Raw genomic sequence first — 15,812 nt, 5'->3', positions numbered from 1 at the left:
AGAACACTTGAAGGAGCTGGGAATGTTTAGTTTGAGAAAGAGGAGGCTGAGGGGAGACCTCATCAGTCTCTATAACTACCTGAAAGGTCATTGTAGAGAGGTTGGTGCTGGTCTCTTTTCACAGGTAATTAGTGACAGAACAAGAGGGAAGGGCTTCAAGCTGTAACAGAGGAGGTTTAGACTGGACTTTAGGAAATTTTTTTTCACAGAAAGAGTGGTCAGACACTGGAATAGGCTGCCCATGGAGGTGGTTGAGTCACCATCCCTGGATGTGTTTAAGAGTCATTTGGATGTGGTGTTGGTGGATTTGGTTTAGGGGAGAACTATAGGGAAGCAGGGAAGGACTGTAAGGAATCCTTCCTGAGGAGGGTGGAGCAGCAAGAACCACCAGCCTGTGTGCTGACTCTAAACCCCATCCCCTGTCCCCCTTTGCTGCTGGTGGGAAGGAGGGAGAAAAACTGGGAACAAAGTGATTTAGGCCTGGGAAGAAGGGAGGGGTGGGGGTAATGTATGTAAGCTCTGCTTTTCGTGTTGTCTGTGTCCTTTGTGCAGCTGATTTGTGGTAAATTAAATTATTATTTTTCCCCAAGTTGAGTCTGTTTTGCCCAGGACCTTAATTGGTGAAGAACCCTCTTTGTCTTTTGTCTTCACCCATGAGCTTCTAGTTGGGCTTAGTCCTCCCTATCCCAGTGTGAGTGTGTGTGGGTGGGAGTTGAGGGAGCAGCCTCGGGGCTGTTTCCTTGTTGTCGTGTTGGGCCCAAACCACGAGAGTGAGTAAAATTTCTGGGATTTTATCTTTTAATAAGGAAAATAAAAGAAAAATAAACAATGGGGAAAGAAGAAAAAGTATTGAAGATAGTGCCAGTACATTAACAATACACTTAATTTACACTGCTTGTTCATTAAAGCACAAGATACAGAATAAGGTCAGGGGAGATCATCCTATATGCATCCCCAAAGATATCCAATGACAGCAGAGCCCTGTTTATTCAAAATACTTCTGGAACATCAAAACATTTGGATAAACAGGTCTTCAAATAATTGAGGGAGTTATTGTATATGTAATTCACACCAAGGGGACATAACCTAGATTCAAAGGAGTGAGTTTCAGATCAAAGGGGTACAGATAAATGGGATTTTGCTCTATACGAACAAATGAAGTAAACAGCATCTGTTTATTCAGGAATCAAGAAGTATCCAAAGATTATTTTATTTATTTTTTTTAATAGCTTAAAATAAGTGGTCAAAATTGTTGCAATAGGTCATACAGACATATATTCCTTTGGAATCAAAATAACAGATAAATGAGACCACAGAGGTGTGGGGTTGTTTTTTTTTTGTGTGTGTGTGTGTAGTTTTTGTGTTGGGTTTGGGATTTTGTTTATTTGTTGTTTGTTTGTTTGTTTTTAAACTTACCAATCTTACAGTCAGGATCATATGAACTTTACCAAGTTTTTAATCTTATTACAGCTGTGACACTGACACATATTTTGTGGTGGAAGGTAGGGATTTGCAACATCTGTCTCTGTAACTCATCTTCTCCAATATCCAAAAGAAGCAAACTGTAAAACACACAAGTTGGATCTTAGATAGACAATAATGTCTGATTGATCATGACAAGGATCTGGTTTATCTACACACAGACATCATAATCTCATATTAAATGCCCAGTAAAATACAAATATTGGAATTTTAAAAGGTGTTAAGTGTGAAGACCTATGCTGATATTCACCCCCTTAATTGTTAATATGGTGGTGTGGATAATTTGCTTATTTAGACAAATAGTCTTTTTCCTTTTTCTGAAAGTTCCACTTACATTCCTGTAATTCAGTATTGCCCCTTACTCTCTGTGTAGGGATCTTTTAATATTGGGGGTGGCAGAGGAGAAAACAGAATGAACATTTAAAGGGCAGTTAAAGGTCTGAAAAGATGACACTTTTCCATTCCCTCCAACACCTGATTGCTATGGGCAAGACCCCAGCCAGGAGAGTGCTTCTCCCATCATGGTGTCTCACCTCAAACAGCCCCGTCCTGCCTCATAAGACACAGGGAAAAGAGGGCGCCTGAGGGATGGTGTGTGTGGAAAGTGCCTTCTCCCTCAAGTTTCAGTGGCATTTTTGCAACTGTGTCACAAGATGTACCAGATCATCCTGCTAACTCCATCCTGACATGTCTGGGACTTCTGATTGGGTTTTGAGCCCTTGGGTCTGTCGGAGCTGCCAGGCCTGGGGTCTATGCCACACCTGGTGCAGGGAATCGTCATTCCACGGGCAGGCCTTGCCTCAACCCTGGGCTGTGGGGAAGGTCCTGTAGACCTGTCAGCTGCTTATTTAACTCTTGGTGCTACCAGCCCACCCTGTTCCTCTCCAAAGGGGGAAAGGTCTTCCCTCCCTGGGCCCAGAGCCCCAGCTCACCACTTTTGGTGTGACTGACAGGTCATCCCAGTTGCCAGCAGAGCCCACTGCCTCCTCTTCCCTTCCCCCTCCGGTCCCTTGGCTCTGCCAGGGGCTGCAGGGCTCAGGGAAGGAGAGCACAGTGTGGGGAAGTGCTGCCCTGGTTGTGGTGTCATTTTTCCCAGATGCTTTTCCTCCCTCTGAGGGACACGATAGAGAGTAGGGATGCCAGCCAGAGGGACCTGGACAGGCTCCAGAGGTGGGCTTATGCAAACTGCATGAAGTTCAACAAGGTCAAGTGCAAGGCTCTGCACATGGCTCAGGGCAATCCCGAACACAAATACAGGTTGGGTAGAGAAGGGACTGGGAACAGCCCTGAGGAGAAGGATTTGGGGGTGATGGTTGACAAGAAGGTCAACATGAGCTGGCAATGTGTGCTTGCAGCCCAGAAGGCCAACTGTGTCCTGGGCTGTATCAAAAGAAGCGTGGCCAGCAGGTTAAGGGAGGTGATCTCCTCCTCTACTCAGCTCTCGTGAGACTCCACCTGGAATGCTGTGTCCAGTTCTGGGGCACCCAACATAAGAAGGACATGGAGCTGTTAAGCAAGTCCAGAGAAGGGCCACGAGGATGATCAGAGGGCTGGAGCACCTCTCCTATGAGGGCAGGGAGATGGGGCTGTTCAGCCTGGAGAAGAGAAGGCTCGAGGGAGACCTTGTAACAGCCTTCCAGTACCTGAAGGCCTACAGGAAAGCTGGGGAGGGACTCTTTACATGGGCATGTAGTGATAGGACAAGAGGTAATGACTTTAAACTGGAAGAGGATAGATTTAGGTTACATATTAGAAAGAAATTCTTTAGTGTGAGGGTGGTGAGACACTGAACAGGTTGCCCAGGGAAGCTGTGGAAGCCCCATCCCCAGAAGTGTTCAAGGCCAGACTGGATGGGGCCTTAAGCAAGCTGGTCTAGGGGGAGGTGTCCCTGACCATGGTAGGGAGGGTGGAACTAGATGATTGTTGAGGTCACTTCCAACCCAAATCACCCTATTATTCTATGATTCAATGACTCCATAATTCTGTGATTCTCTGATTCTATAATTCTATTACTTCTGGCTGAGGTGGTTTAGAAGATGCAGTGGGGCTCTGAGGGGAGAGGGGTGGGAGTGTGAGGGGGAGCAAGGATGAAAGAGAAGCAGTGTTGGTCTGGAGGCTGAAGGAGATGATGATGATGGTTTAGAGTTTGCTGGCAGGTTGCTGCAGTGGCAGTCTGGAAGTGACTAAAGATAAAACATAAAGAGAAAATCAGGGGAAGGTCAAAGCAAGTGTTGGAGTTTTGTTTCCTGAGGAGGATAGCTTCAAACTGGTTTAAGGTTTCAGTCCACTGACCTGCTTTTCTCTCACCTCCTCTTGTTACTCCTCTGAAGCCTGTTGGAAGGGACTTGTGTTGTCTGTGATACAGGTAAAGAGGCAGTTTGTAGTTTTATTCTGATTTACATTAGCAGCTGCTAATGTAACAGGTATTAAAAAAAAAAGAAAAAGAAAAAATAATAATAGGAAGCAAGAAAAAAAAGAAGAGGTATATTTCCCTCTTTAAAAAAAAACAACAAACAACCAACAAACAAACAGACAAAACCAACCACAAACCTGAAATAAGTCTTTTCTCTCAATGAGTAACAGATAATTGTAAGGCTTGTTTAAGTTTTGCTCTCTCTTTACTCTCTCTTTCTTTTACAGGTTTGTCAAAGCTTCCTCTTTGGGCGCAGAATCCTTGCTCTGTGTTGTGTCTCAAGTTGCAACTTTATAAGAATATCTTGACCAGTCTTCTGTCTGGAGTGGAGCAGAGAAGAGAAGGTAAAAATTGAACCTGTGTGTGGTAATGGTTTTAGCTTTATAGCCATGGAGTCTGGCTGAAACTGTTGTATGGTCCTGATCCCAGAAAGTACATAGGATTGTGCCTAACTTGAAGCATATCTGCAGAATCTTTTATTTAATTCAACTCCTTAGGCTAATAATTAAATACAGACATAAGCACTTGGGCAAAAACAGTGGAAGCTTTCTTATGCTGCTAGTATAGGGCCTGTGGATCTGGGAAACAGTTTCTATTACTATCCAATACCTGTCTTTTCTACTGTGTTTCTAATTAAGATAGTGGTCATGCTATTTTGATCTGTTCATCTAAGGACCTGAAATCTATTTGCTCCCATTAAACTCAAAAGCAATTCAGTCACTGAGTTCAGTAGTTACAGGAATCTGCTTTATTCTTTTTTTTTTTTTTTTTCCTTTGCCCCCCCAAAAAACCCCACAAAAGCTCCCTTTAAACAGTAAAACCTGTGTAGCTCCTCCAGAATCAAACAGAATCAATTAATTTCTATTTCTTGTGACGATCTTAGCCTTTTATTAATAGTCTGGAATGACAGCTGCATAGTGGAGTAAAATTCAGAGAGAAAAAATAATAGTGTATGTTTGTGTCCTCTAATATTTCCCTCATTCATTTATATTTAATTGTGCTTTATCAAAAGACTGATAAACTTCGGTGTTTGCTGTTGCCATTGATCATGATGCTCTGTAGCAGGCAGAAGCAGTGACTGCTGCTGATGGAAAAGAAAAGGTAGTGGAAGGAGGTGGGGAGAAGGATGTAGAGAACGAGAGGATTGGCTGCTTTTCATGTCAATCACAGCTGCAGGCCCCAGCTCTTCCGCTGCTCTAGCTCTGGCTCTGCCTTGAACAGCTCCTAGAGAGAACAGGGCGTGCGGAGCTCGGATCACCAGCATCATGCTCCTTGGGCTTGGGTCGTAGATCCCCCTCTTTGAACATTAAAATAAATCCTTCGTCCATCAGCGTCCTAGGCAGAGTCAGCGAGGAAATATACACGGCAGAGAAAGAGGAAAGACAGAGAAGGAAGAGAAAAATCTGCAACCGAGTGGACTAAAGCAAAGAAAAACGGGTGCTTTGCTTGCACAGCTGCAAAGTGGGAATTTAAAGAACTGCAGAAAGAGAAATTGCATCTCGTCAGCACATACACGTTGCAGAATTACAGATCCAGGTAGAAATGACATCAACAGGGAAAGAAGGCAGCGGAGCTCAACATGCACAATATGTTGGACCCTATCGTTTGGAGAAAACCCTAGGAAAAGGACAGACAGGTTGGTTCCTTTGCAGCAGCACCGGCGCTAGGTGGAAGGTGCTATAGCAGCTAGTGAGGTGCTGGGGATGGGATATATGGGGGTTCAGGTTTTCTCATTTGCTGTTTCAGTGGATATAATATTTGTAGGGGATTTGTGCCTTTATTTATTTTTATTTATTTATTTTTTTCCTTAAAAAAAAAAAAAAAAGCCCAGGATGCTTTATGTTCATTACTCCTGCTAATGGGTGTTGTTCTGATGACAGCCAGAGTGCATGCAGAGGAAAAAATAGATGATCTGCTGGTGCTGAATTTTCACATCAGTTTCTTCACTGCCCTCCTTAGGAGCATTTTCTTTTTAATCAAATTATATTGAAATGAAAGGTTCACAGCCTGTAGTACCGAGAAGGTGGTGGTAGTGGGGTAGTCAGCAGCAGTATTTCATGACATCATGATTGAAAAGGGTGTAGTCCTTAAGGTGCAGTTGGAGGGGTGGAAATATGTATAGTATGTCTGTGGGTATTTAGCAAATATGGATGGATGGGCTGGTGTTTTTTGTAGGTAAGGTCTGAAATAAAAGAAAAACAGAGGGTCAGAAGCAGAATTCATTTTGATTATGCTGTGGTGTTTTGGGAGGGACTGGGAGGTGGGGGGGAGGGGAGGTTATTTAATTATTTTTCTTAAAGCTTGTTTATGAAACTCACCCCCAGCAGATTTTCCTGACTGGAACAATGGTAAGAAATATTGAAAAGAGGAAACTGAGTGGAGAGAATTAGCTGAGAGCAGGTGCTTCTGCCCTACATGACATAATTAGATCCCCTAAATGCGTTCAAGATCTGGACTTACTGTTGCTTGCTTGGGTAGCATATTCTTTTCAAGGGCAGGGAAGCATTCATTGGAAGAAAACCCCTTAGAAAGAACATGTCCTTTATTTAATTTTTTTATATATTTTAAAAAATATATTTTTAGTAACAGCTATAATAAGCAATGATATCTGGCAAATTCATTGGGTTCAGAGTCCCCAAAAAGTGGATTGAGACTCAAGATTGTAATTTAGGGAAAGGGGGACATCAGCCATTGTGGGGTTTCTTTGGGCATGTGAGTGTTAAGTGTTGTTCATTATGGTGGGACAATAAAACATGATGCATTGTGGTGTGGGGTTTTTTTTTTGGTTTAGGTTGTGGTTTTGTTGTGGGTTTTTTGGGGGGGGAGGCTGGCTTGTTTTTTTTGTTTTTGTTTTGGTTGGGTTTTTTTAATAACCCAGCCGGGCTTTGCCCATCTGTTGTCTAAAGGATTTAATAGGCGTTTCCATCCCCAGCTGCTGCCTCTGCTCTGCCTGCTTCTTCACTGCCCTGCATGGCAGCAGCTCTGCAGTCCGCAATTTTCTTAGGGACACAGTCAAAATCCAGATCTTTCTCTGTAAGAAGCAATGCTCTTCTGAGATGATTGATTATATGCCCCCCCCATCCTCCCCCTCCTCTTCACAATCCCATAGCAACCGTCCAGAGACATGGATGAAAATGACATTGTCTTTTAATGAAAGTGACTTTTATTTCTGTTGGGTTTTTTTGTTGTTTTTTTTTTCAAATCTCTTCAATGTATCAGCTGCTAAAGGTGGCTTTCTGTCACAGTTTTGGTTACCACCTTTATTCATTGTATTTCTCTATCAGCCCTTACTTCTGCAGCTGTATTTTTACTAAAAGCCATTCTAATGATGATGATTAAAGTACTCTACTAAAAAATAGCAGTGTATTGGTAATAATCTGCCGTATTTCTGCTGAAAATCCTCTCCTAGATGCTCCAGGTGATCAAAGAGCCAGCTGTGGGTGACAAATTCATTTTTGTCTTAATCACCATTTCCTTTTTTTCTTTCATACCTCCTTGGCACCCCTCCCTCTCCTTTAAGTACAGTTGTGTCTGAGACCTTTTGCTCTACGTCTCATAGCCTGATGTTGTGGTCTGAAAGGGTTATCTGCAGCTTTGGTTATTTTTTTTCCCTCTCTGTTAATCTTCCTATCTTCCTCCTAAGTGATTAGAGATGTGGGGGTGGAGGGAGAAGAAGAGGAGGTATTTAGAGGCTTGCTGCTATTAGCCTCTGCAGTTATTCAACCAGCTGGACAAGGGTGAAAGTTTCCTTTTGTAGTTTTACTCTGTAACTGATCTTTATAGATAAGTCTCTGCTGTTTGCACACATGAATGCACATAAAATGCACAATGCATGGTGTCATAGAAGCTGGAGGTGGGGGAAGGAGGAAGAGAAATCTTAAAAGTAGCTGATGTCAGTCTTTGCCTTCCTTTTCTATACCTGCCCTTGATTAACAGAATGACTCACTGAGGTGAAATCTAACTCAATATTAAACAGGCATGGCTAAATATGGGATGATACCTTCTGGTATTCTCGCATTTTCTGTGCTAATCACATTTGGGAGCATGCAGAATGGCATGAGCAGTGCACGGTATGTAATTAGTCCTTATCCTGCTTGTTTTGGAGGGAGAGCAGGCGACCTGCAGCATTTTAGGGAGAGGACAACAAATGCAGTATGAGGGCCTGATACACCACAGTATGTTGTCAGGGTGTGTAAGTTGGAATTGGGGATGTAGTGACATATGGCTGAAGAAAATAGTGGTTGTGATTTTTCCTTTAGAGCTTGACTTTAAAGCTTGGTGGTAATGGCTTGGATTTTTTTTTTTTCCAATGGAAAGGTGTAAGTTGTGTTGCAAAGTCCTATCCATTTTGCAGTGATCTTCATATGCATCATTTTTATTTTGAAAAAAAAAAAGTCTTGACTCTAGAAACTTATTTCAGACAGGCATGTCTAGCTTTGCTCCCAGATACATTAATAGTATTCAGATACATTAATCACTTACCTGCTTTTACTGAGACCATAAGAAGGCGGTTTTTGGAAGGAGTGTGGGTTCATAGCTAAGGGCAGACCTAGAAAGGCTGCCACAGAGGAAGAACTTAATGGTAAGTATAACTCTCACTGGCTTTCTCTCAGTGAAGTTCCCACTGATTGTCACCTTAGTATCTGAAAAAAAAGTGGCTTACTGGTAGCTTACTGGTCCCTGCAAAGAAGTCTAGATAACCTGTCTGCGACATTAGTGGAACCTGGTGACATCTGGCTGTGGGTGGGTAAAAGTGACACAGGAAAGCATTCAGTTCAAATTGGTGAGTAACAGCCATTGTTGAAAGTGTTGATTAGCATTAGAAATCGGGGATGCAAAATTTGTCTTAAGCAGCCTTGTCTAGTGGTGCATCAAGATTGCTGAGGGTGACTGATGCCACAAAGAGAGGATCTGGGCCTCTTAGATGGAGAAGTTGGAAAGGAGCTATATGGGGCAGTGCTGAAAAATGTGTGTGGTGGGAATGCTAGAGAAATGAAGGGAAAATATTTTAAATCGTGTAACATACAAATTTAATGTATAATTTAAGTACTGTAGTAAGATGGTTTGTTTTTGTAATAGGTTGAATTCAGACTATGTCCTGCTACAGCTGGAGGAATAGCTCATGGAATCTGCATTTGAATTATTTTGCAAGAATATAAGAAGCATAATCTTAATTATTGTAACAAAAAATATTATATAGAACTGTAGTATAAAATAACATTACTATATATAGGTGTGTGGGGAAAGGGTTTATCTGAGTTTCACTGATACATTTTTCTGCAGTTAATTGTAGGAGGTTTTTGTTGTTAACAGTAATGAGCAAAGGATGTGTGTCAGGTTACCATAACATATATGGAAACAGTGTGCCTTGAGAAACCCCAGTCGTATCTGAGCATGAGGCACTGTCTTAGTTTTAGATCAGACAGAGGCTTTTCTCTGTTTGCCAGTAATTCTGTGTGAAATCAGCTTCTTGTGTATTCCTTTATTTTTATTTTTTAATTCCACAAGTATCTTTGTTCATGTTTTTATTTTGGCCTCATTAACTCCTTGAAACTTGTAAGACTAATTCGGATTGACTGTGTAGTGAATATTTATTAATGTGTGTAAAGATGAGGAACTGAAGTATTTCTTGGGAACAGCTTCAGCATTTTGGAAGCTTGTGTTTTCACTCTACAGTGATGGTGTAGGCTTCAGCATCATTTCTTCCCGTGTCACCAATTCAATGACTAGTTGAAATTTCCAAAATGCTGCTTTGTCTATAGTCAAGAAGATGTTGTCTTTAAGTGGGAGTTACCCTGTTCACTTTGAGTTAAAGTTGATGAAAGATTACATGTGGCTGATCCATTTTGTCTTGGTCCTTTCGTTCTATTTTAAGCCTTGTTCTGCAGACGTTCAATACAAAGGATCCTGCTTGAAACTCATGGCTCTTTGACCTTTGCAAAAAGTGTAGGGGATCCCTTTTCTGCATTATATACCAAAATAGCTGTAAGTTGTATGTTAATTATATATGCGCCATCAGTGAGGTGTTCAGCAGTATGCTGTTGGGTTATGTAAGAATAGAAATCATTAAACTTGGGTCTTAGCCAATTTAATAGCCTTTTATTCAGTGAGAGCTTAAACAAGATGTTTCTTTACAGCCTTAACCACCTGTTTCCATGACACCAGCAGAAACTAAAATTTGTGAATTTTTTTGTTTGTCTCTGTCAAATCTGGTAGAAATTGAAAGCCTCAGGTCCATTCAAGGGTTTGGTAGATATTGTGATCTCAGAAGCCTGGTTTTCTTAGGTAAGTGGGCTAACAAAAGTATGTCCTTTTCATTCATATAGCTGCTTTTTTTTTTTCTGACCCAATGCATTGGATCTACATAGAATCTAAAGATTACAGCTTTATTCTGTTTAGCTCTCTAGATTAATATATTTTTATAGACGTGTAAATAGTTGTAGTTCCTTACATAACATTTTTAAATAAACAATGTACTAGTATATATTCTATTAATGTTTTCATAAATGTATTTTACTTTTCCTAAAAAAGTTTCTTTCAAAACAGTGATTCCATAACCTTTGTCATGGTAGCCTGTGAAGACTTAAATGGATAACTAAAAAACAGAGAAATGAAGTACTGCCAGCAAATCTGTGGGCAGTAGAGATCTTAAGAGTGAAATTTTTCTGAAGTGTTATATCACAGTGGTTTATAGTTATGGAAATTTCAAGTAATGGTTATGAATTTTGATAGTTTTTGTCTTTCTTAACTTTATATAACTTTGATCTGATTGTTCAAAAGTTCTGTGTCTGCATTACTGACTGAAGTAAACTAGTACTATCATAACATGTCTGAACTGCAAAGTTCAGATAGCCCTTTTATGACTTACACTCTTTGTTGTTGTTTTTTTAAAGCAAATTCCTGCTTCTTAACTACAGTTAAAATGATTTTTACCTTCCATCCTTCTGCAAGGTTTGTAGAGCCACGTATTAGTGTTGTATAAAATTAGGCATTAATATTTTACCCCAATATCAGTAGCAAAATTATTATGAACTTGTCAAAACAGGAGCCAGCTCTGAATGATTGCATTTCTTTGTAAGACACAGTAAGGTTTCTTACCCAAGAGTTGTTAAAATTCAGATACTGTCAAATATGTAGGGCTATAAATCAGTGATTTCACAAATAGACTTTTTCCATTGCTTAAGCACTTTTCTACTTTTCATCATGGCTCTAATGTCTTTTTGTGCAGCTGCAGTAGGAAGGACTCCATTAGAATGATGAGAGAGGTTGAAGAAATTAAAAAAGCTTCTCAGTAGAATTTACCTCTTGAGAGAAATTCTTTCTGATCTTTAGATAACCTGTGATTCCATGAAAAGAGCAAATGTAGCATTTTAAGTGTTTTTTTGTAAATTGAGTGGAGCAGACAGTGTATGTTTTGGATTTTCAACATTGCAGTATTTTTCTGTATACCAAAAAGTAACTCCATACATAATATTTTCGAAAGTCTTTAACATTGTATATTTCAGAGAGTTAATCAGTAACTTAAATGGTGATAATGTTGATATCCACCTCAAAATTAGTAGGTAGGTAATACAGAACAAATGTAGATGGTGAAAGAATTTTGGAAGAAATTTGAAAGGAAATGAGAAATTTTGAAGTAATGCCCTCTGAAGTAAGTAAGAGGCATTGCATGAGGAATGCATTATGTGTATAGAATGGTGAAAAGAAGTGAAGCCTAGATACAGATTTCCAGGAAGGCAGAGTAAAGGCAGAGACATAAATGTATGCTCAAGGAGTGCTCCTCTTCAAATGCTGAGATACTGTAAATTGCCCTTGTGAAGCCAATCAGTGTTTTAAGTTGAGCTGACTTCAGTAGAAAGATCATCAAACCCATGATAAATAGGTAAGGGTAAAACTATTTTTGTTTGTTTGTCATGGATTTTTCTGTTAAGAGATATCCCAAAGAAATTTTCTGGCTTTTTTTTAAACAAATGTGAGATGCTTAGCAATCCTAGTCAATAATGCTAATATTTTGCTTATGGAATATGAGAAGATCATTCCATTTTCAGTTAGTACATAAACACTACTGTTTTTTTTGCAAAACATCCCCAGTCACCTGTAGAGTAACAAATAATTTGTTGTAAATAGTGTTCTTTAATGAACTTGACCCATCTTCATCTTCAGTGTCTGTAAGTGCAGGGTGTTTTCCTTCAAGTCTTTACTTGTTTCAGTGTTCTGGCAAACAGCTATTTTTATCTGCTTTCCCTAACTGTCTTTGCCTCACTTATGTATTGGTTGCACTTAAACAATATTCAAAGATTTGTATTGTGCTTTTGAATGTAGTTTGTTGGATATGTTGCATTAGTATTACATTCTACTTGGGTTGTAGAGTTGTGTGAGCACTTCCAACATAAATGTTTGCAAGTGCAAACTGAAAATTTTGTTCTCTTGGATGGTTTGGTTATGATTCTCATAGGTGCCATTGCCTGGAAGATGTGAAATTTTTAGAAAAGTTCTTTTTAAAGATGCACAAATATGACCAAATCAAACTTACTTAATTTCAAATGCCTACCTTTAGAGCATAACGGTAGTGCTAATCCAGTTCCATTTGACTTACTCTATATTTAATTTTGAATAGGGATATAACATTTGTAGTAATTTGTTTCATTCTTTTTACAGGATAGAAGCATTACTGATTAAAATTTTGGTAAAAACAATGCAAAAATCCACACAGTAATTTTATTTTCATTACTTCATAGCTTTTGAAAATAGGGTTTAAATGGAATTTAGGTGGAAAAGAGGAAATTGTATTTGTTCCTTTCATAAAAATGTATTTCTTGCTATTTATGCAGCTGCAAGCATTTTTTTCTTAAATGTATCATATGTGGAAGAGATGCCTGTGAGATTGCCATTGTCCTGTAGACTGTATAAACAGGAATATACCATTTCTTTTGCAATGACCTTGGGATACAGTTTGTAAAGGATAATGAATGGAGTGTTTTGTGAGACTGAGGATAAAGAACAATATGGACAAAGAAGGTAAATGATGGTGTTTATATTTAAACAAGTCCAGGTACATTCTCTTACGAATGGTATGGTTGCCTTCATAGTACTGCAGAGTAACCTTCAGGCTGGTGCAGGTATCTAGGAGTGGGTAGAATAGAATACTTATCTTGAGTTGTTAGCTCTCTCAGTTTTATTTTGAGGAAACTCTTTTACTGTTTCCTGAAAGCCACAGAGATCGTTGTCAACTGAGATAAAGTAGCCCTAAAGCTGCCCTAAATAATTCTTTCACACGGTTCTAATGGCTGAGCTTACTGGTTTGCACCTCGCTGTGTCCCGCAGTTTCTGCCTTTTAGACTTGTGCTGTTCCTACTCTGGCTTTCTTGCATAAAGATTATTGCATACTTCAGATGAAAAAAAATATTTAAAAATTCTTCTTCATGTAAGTGTTTCTCATTTAGGGTGGCAAAGGGTGTAAGGTAGCATTCTTTGTGTAGCTTACCACTGATAATTCAGGCTCCAGTTTCTTATCTAACAGCCATCTATTGAAAACCAGCAGTTTGATAATTCAGGGGTTCAGGAAAAAGTATATAAATTGCCAGTTACTGACAGGAGAAGGTTATTGCTGGTAAAAACTTTGCGCCAAGATTTTTAATATCAACTGGCAGTAAATGGGTTAATGCAGGGTGCAGGGAGGAATTAAGGAGAGAAACCAACATTAAGTGGCTTAGGGTATGCAAGTACTCTATCTTTTTTTTATTTTGTGTTGTTTTGGGTTTTTTTGTGTTCCAACAATGTGTGGAAAAAATAGCTCTATCTTTTTTTTATTTTGTGTTGTTTTGGTTTTTTTTGTGTTCCAACAATATGTGGAAAAAATAAGCATGCTAGTATTTCCAGTGAAGTATTTTATTTAAAAAAAAGATGGAACGTTGTTTTCAAGCATCTATTTAGTAAGTGTTTTTCTGTCTGTCTGCTTCTACTTACAAAACATCATACTCTTGTTATATTCTGAGACTCTTGCAGTTTTGGTTTGCAGTATATGCTTAATATGGGAGAAAAAAATCAGCATGATAGTGTATATTTTTTTAGTAATGCCTATAGTACAAAGGTATTAACAAACTGGGCTTTTACAGTGTCATTCCTCTGTGTGTTTGTCCTTATGTGCCGTAAGCTGACTGCCTTTGTCATTTAGCTGTTAAAAGCACTATTTACTTGAACAAGAATAATTGAGGAGCTGGTTTCTGGGAGAAGGAAATGGGTCTGGACCAAAAATGTGTCAATTTCATACTGTCTGTCTAAAGGTACTTTTAGAATTCCAAGTTGCAGCCTGCCAAAAGTTCAACAGCAGTATTTCAGCTGTAGGTGAGAATGTACCAGGTCTTCATACTGACCCAGCAGGGAATGTTGTTGGAAGGCACAGTGCAGCCCAGGTTCATACTGTTGGCTCATCTGCCCTAGGGTAATATAATCAATGAGGAAGAGGAACCAACAATAAAGTATTTGTGGGTAAAAGTGAGCTGGTGATGTATGATTTTTTTTTAAAATTACGTATTTTTAAAAATTATTACAATATTTATAATTCTTAAAAGTATATTTTAGCTATGATAAGGTCTGAGCTAAGCTAATACAAGACTTTGCTGGGACTACCATTTTCTTGCATTTGAATTAAACCACAAGTTTAAATAGGAAAAGAAGACTTTGGGTTACAGATCCTAGTGGTATGAAGTGCACTGTGTGGAATTTTTAAAAATTTCTTGTGTCTTTTGCTGACTGTCAGCCGAGTTACTCTTCATGTCAGCCATTCACCTTGGGTAAGTTTTATTCAGTGACTGTGTAAATTCCTTTGAATAACTGCGACCTGTCCCTACGATTATTTTACTGGAATATCCTAATCTCTCCCAGTATTCTATTCCAAAATTCCCATTTGATTTTCAGGTTGTAAATGATGGGTAGCTTGACTGTCATGTTGAGATGACTTGCTATCAGCAGGTACCAATTGGTCTGTGGTTTTCCTTTTGAAGTTCTGGTCATCTGTATTTTGGTTTGGTGGTTTTGTTTTGGTTTGGGTTTTTTCTTTGTTTGTTAGTGGTTTTGGGGAGCATGTGTGGTTATTTTTGTTATTTTTATTTTAAACTTCAAAGTTACCTGGCCACTTCAAACTGGAAACTAGTTCAAGGTTTGGCATCCTTATCTAGAGGATGCTAGACAGGTATTTGGTTCTTAATAGAGTGGCAATCTCCTACAGCAAATTAATAAATCTTCATTAAGTTATTATGATCATGGTAGACTGAAAAATAAGGTACTTCTATGGTTTTCTCCTACTTCTTATAGATACATTGTCTTTGAAATTAACACTAATGCACTGTGTTTTGCCAAGGTTGTGAACTGAAAGAGAATTTATGTTACATGATCTGCACATAATCCCTTTCATGCTAAGGCACTAATCTTAGTTGGGCCTTTGTGTGTGTGTAGGAAGCTCCTTTTAAAAATAAGAAGTTTTTCCACCATGAGGGTGAGTTGTACCTGTCACAGATTGTTGCTTGGAGATATTGGAAAGTCTCCACCCTTGCACACATTCAAAAACAGACTAGATGAGCCTTGGGCAGCCTGCTCTAATTGACTCTGCTTTGGCCAAGTGTGTTGGAGTATATCCTGAGATCACTTCTAACCTTACCTCTGCTGCTATTCTATATTATCCTGTGCAAGTAAACCATAACTTGTTCAGTGAACTGTGAAACTAAGGCACTCTATTTCCTCCAATTTTGTACCATATATTCCACTCCTTCTCCTGCTCTCTCTCTGTGTCCATTGTCTCTTGAGCCACAAACACTGTCTTCACCTAGCCCACTTGCAGCTGTTTCTGCTGTCTCTTCATCTGTTTTCTTTCTTTTGGATAAAAGTTTGAATCTTCCCCCAGCCTCTCCTTCCTCCCCCC

The 15,812-nt window shown here is 39.3% G+C and overlaps 1 protein-coding gene across 3 annotated transcripts in view; it reads left to right on the top strand.

Annotated features, from left to right (window-relative positions):
• Positions 1-5,437: 5,437 nt before the first annotated feature.
• Positions 5,438-15,812, top strand: part of BRSK2 (BR serine/threonine kinase 2) — a 320,793-nt gene continuing 310,418 nt past the window's right edge. For all 3 annotated transcript variants that reach the window (XM_010003894.1, XM_010003893.1, XM_010003892.1), the window contains exon 1: positions 5,438-5,531. In XM_010003894.1, coding sequence (XP_010002196.1) covers positions 5,438-5,531 — 94 coding nt within the window. The remainder of the gene's footprint in view (positions 5,532-15,812) is intronic.

The sequence above is a fragment of the Chaetura pelagica genome, unplaced genomic scaffold (assembly GCF_000747805.2).
Source record: "Chaetura pelagica isolate M959 unplaced genomic scaffold, ChaPel_1.0 scaffold28, whole genome shotgun sequence".
NCBI classification, from domain to species: Eukaryota; Metazoa; Chordata; class Aves; order Apodiformes; family Apodidae; genus Chaetura; species Chaetura pelagica.
Note: the sequence above shows the minus strand (reverse complement) of the source record. Positions and strands in the feature narration are given on the sequence as shown.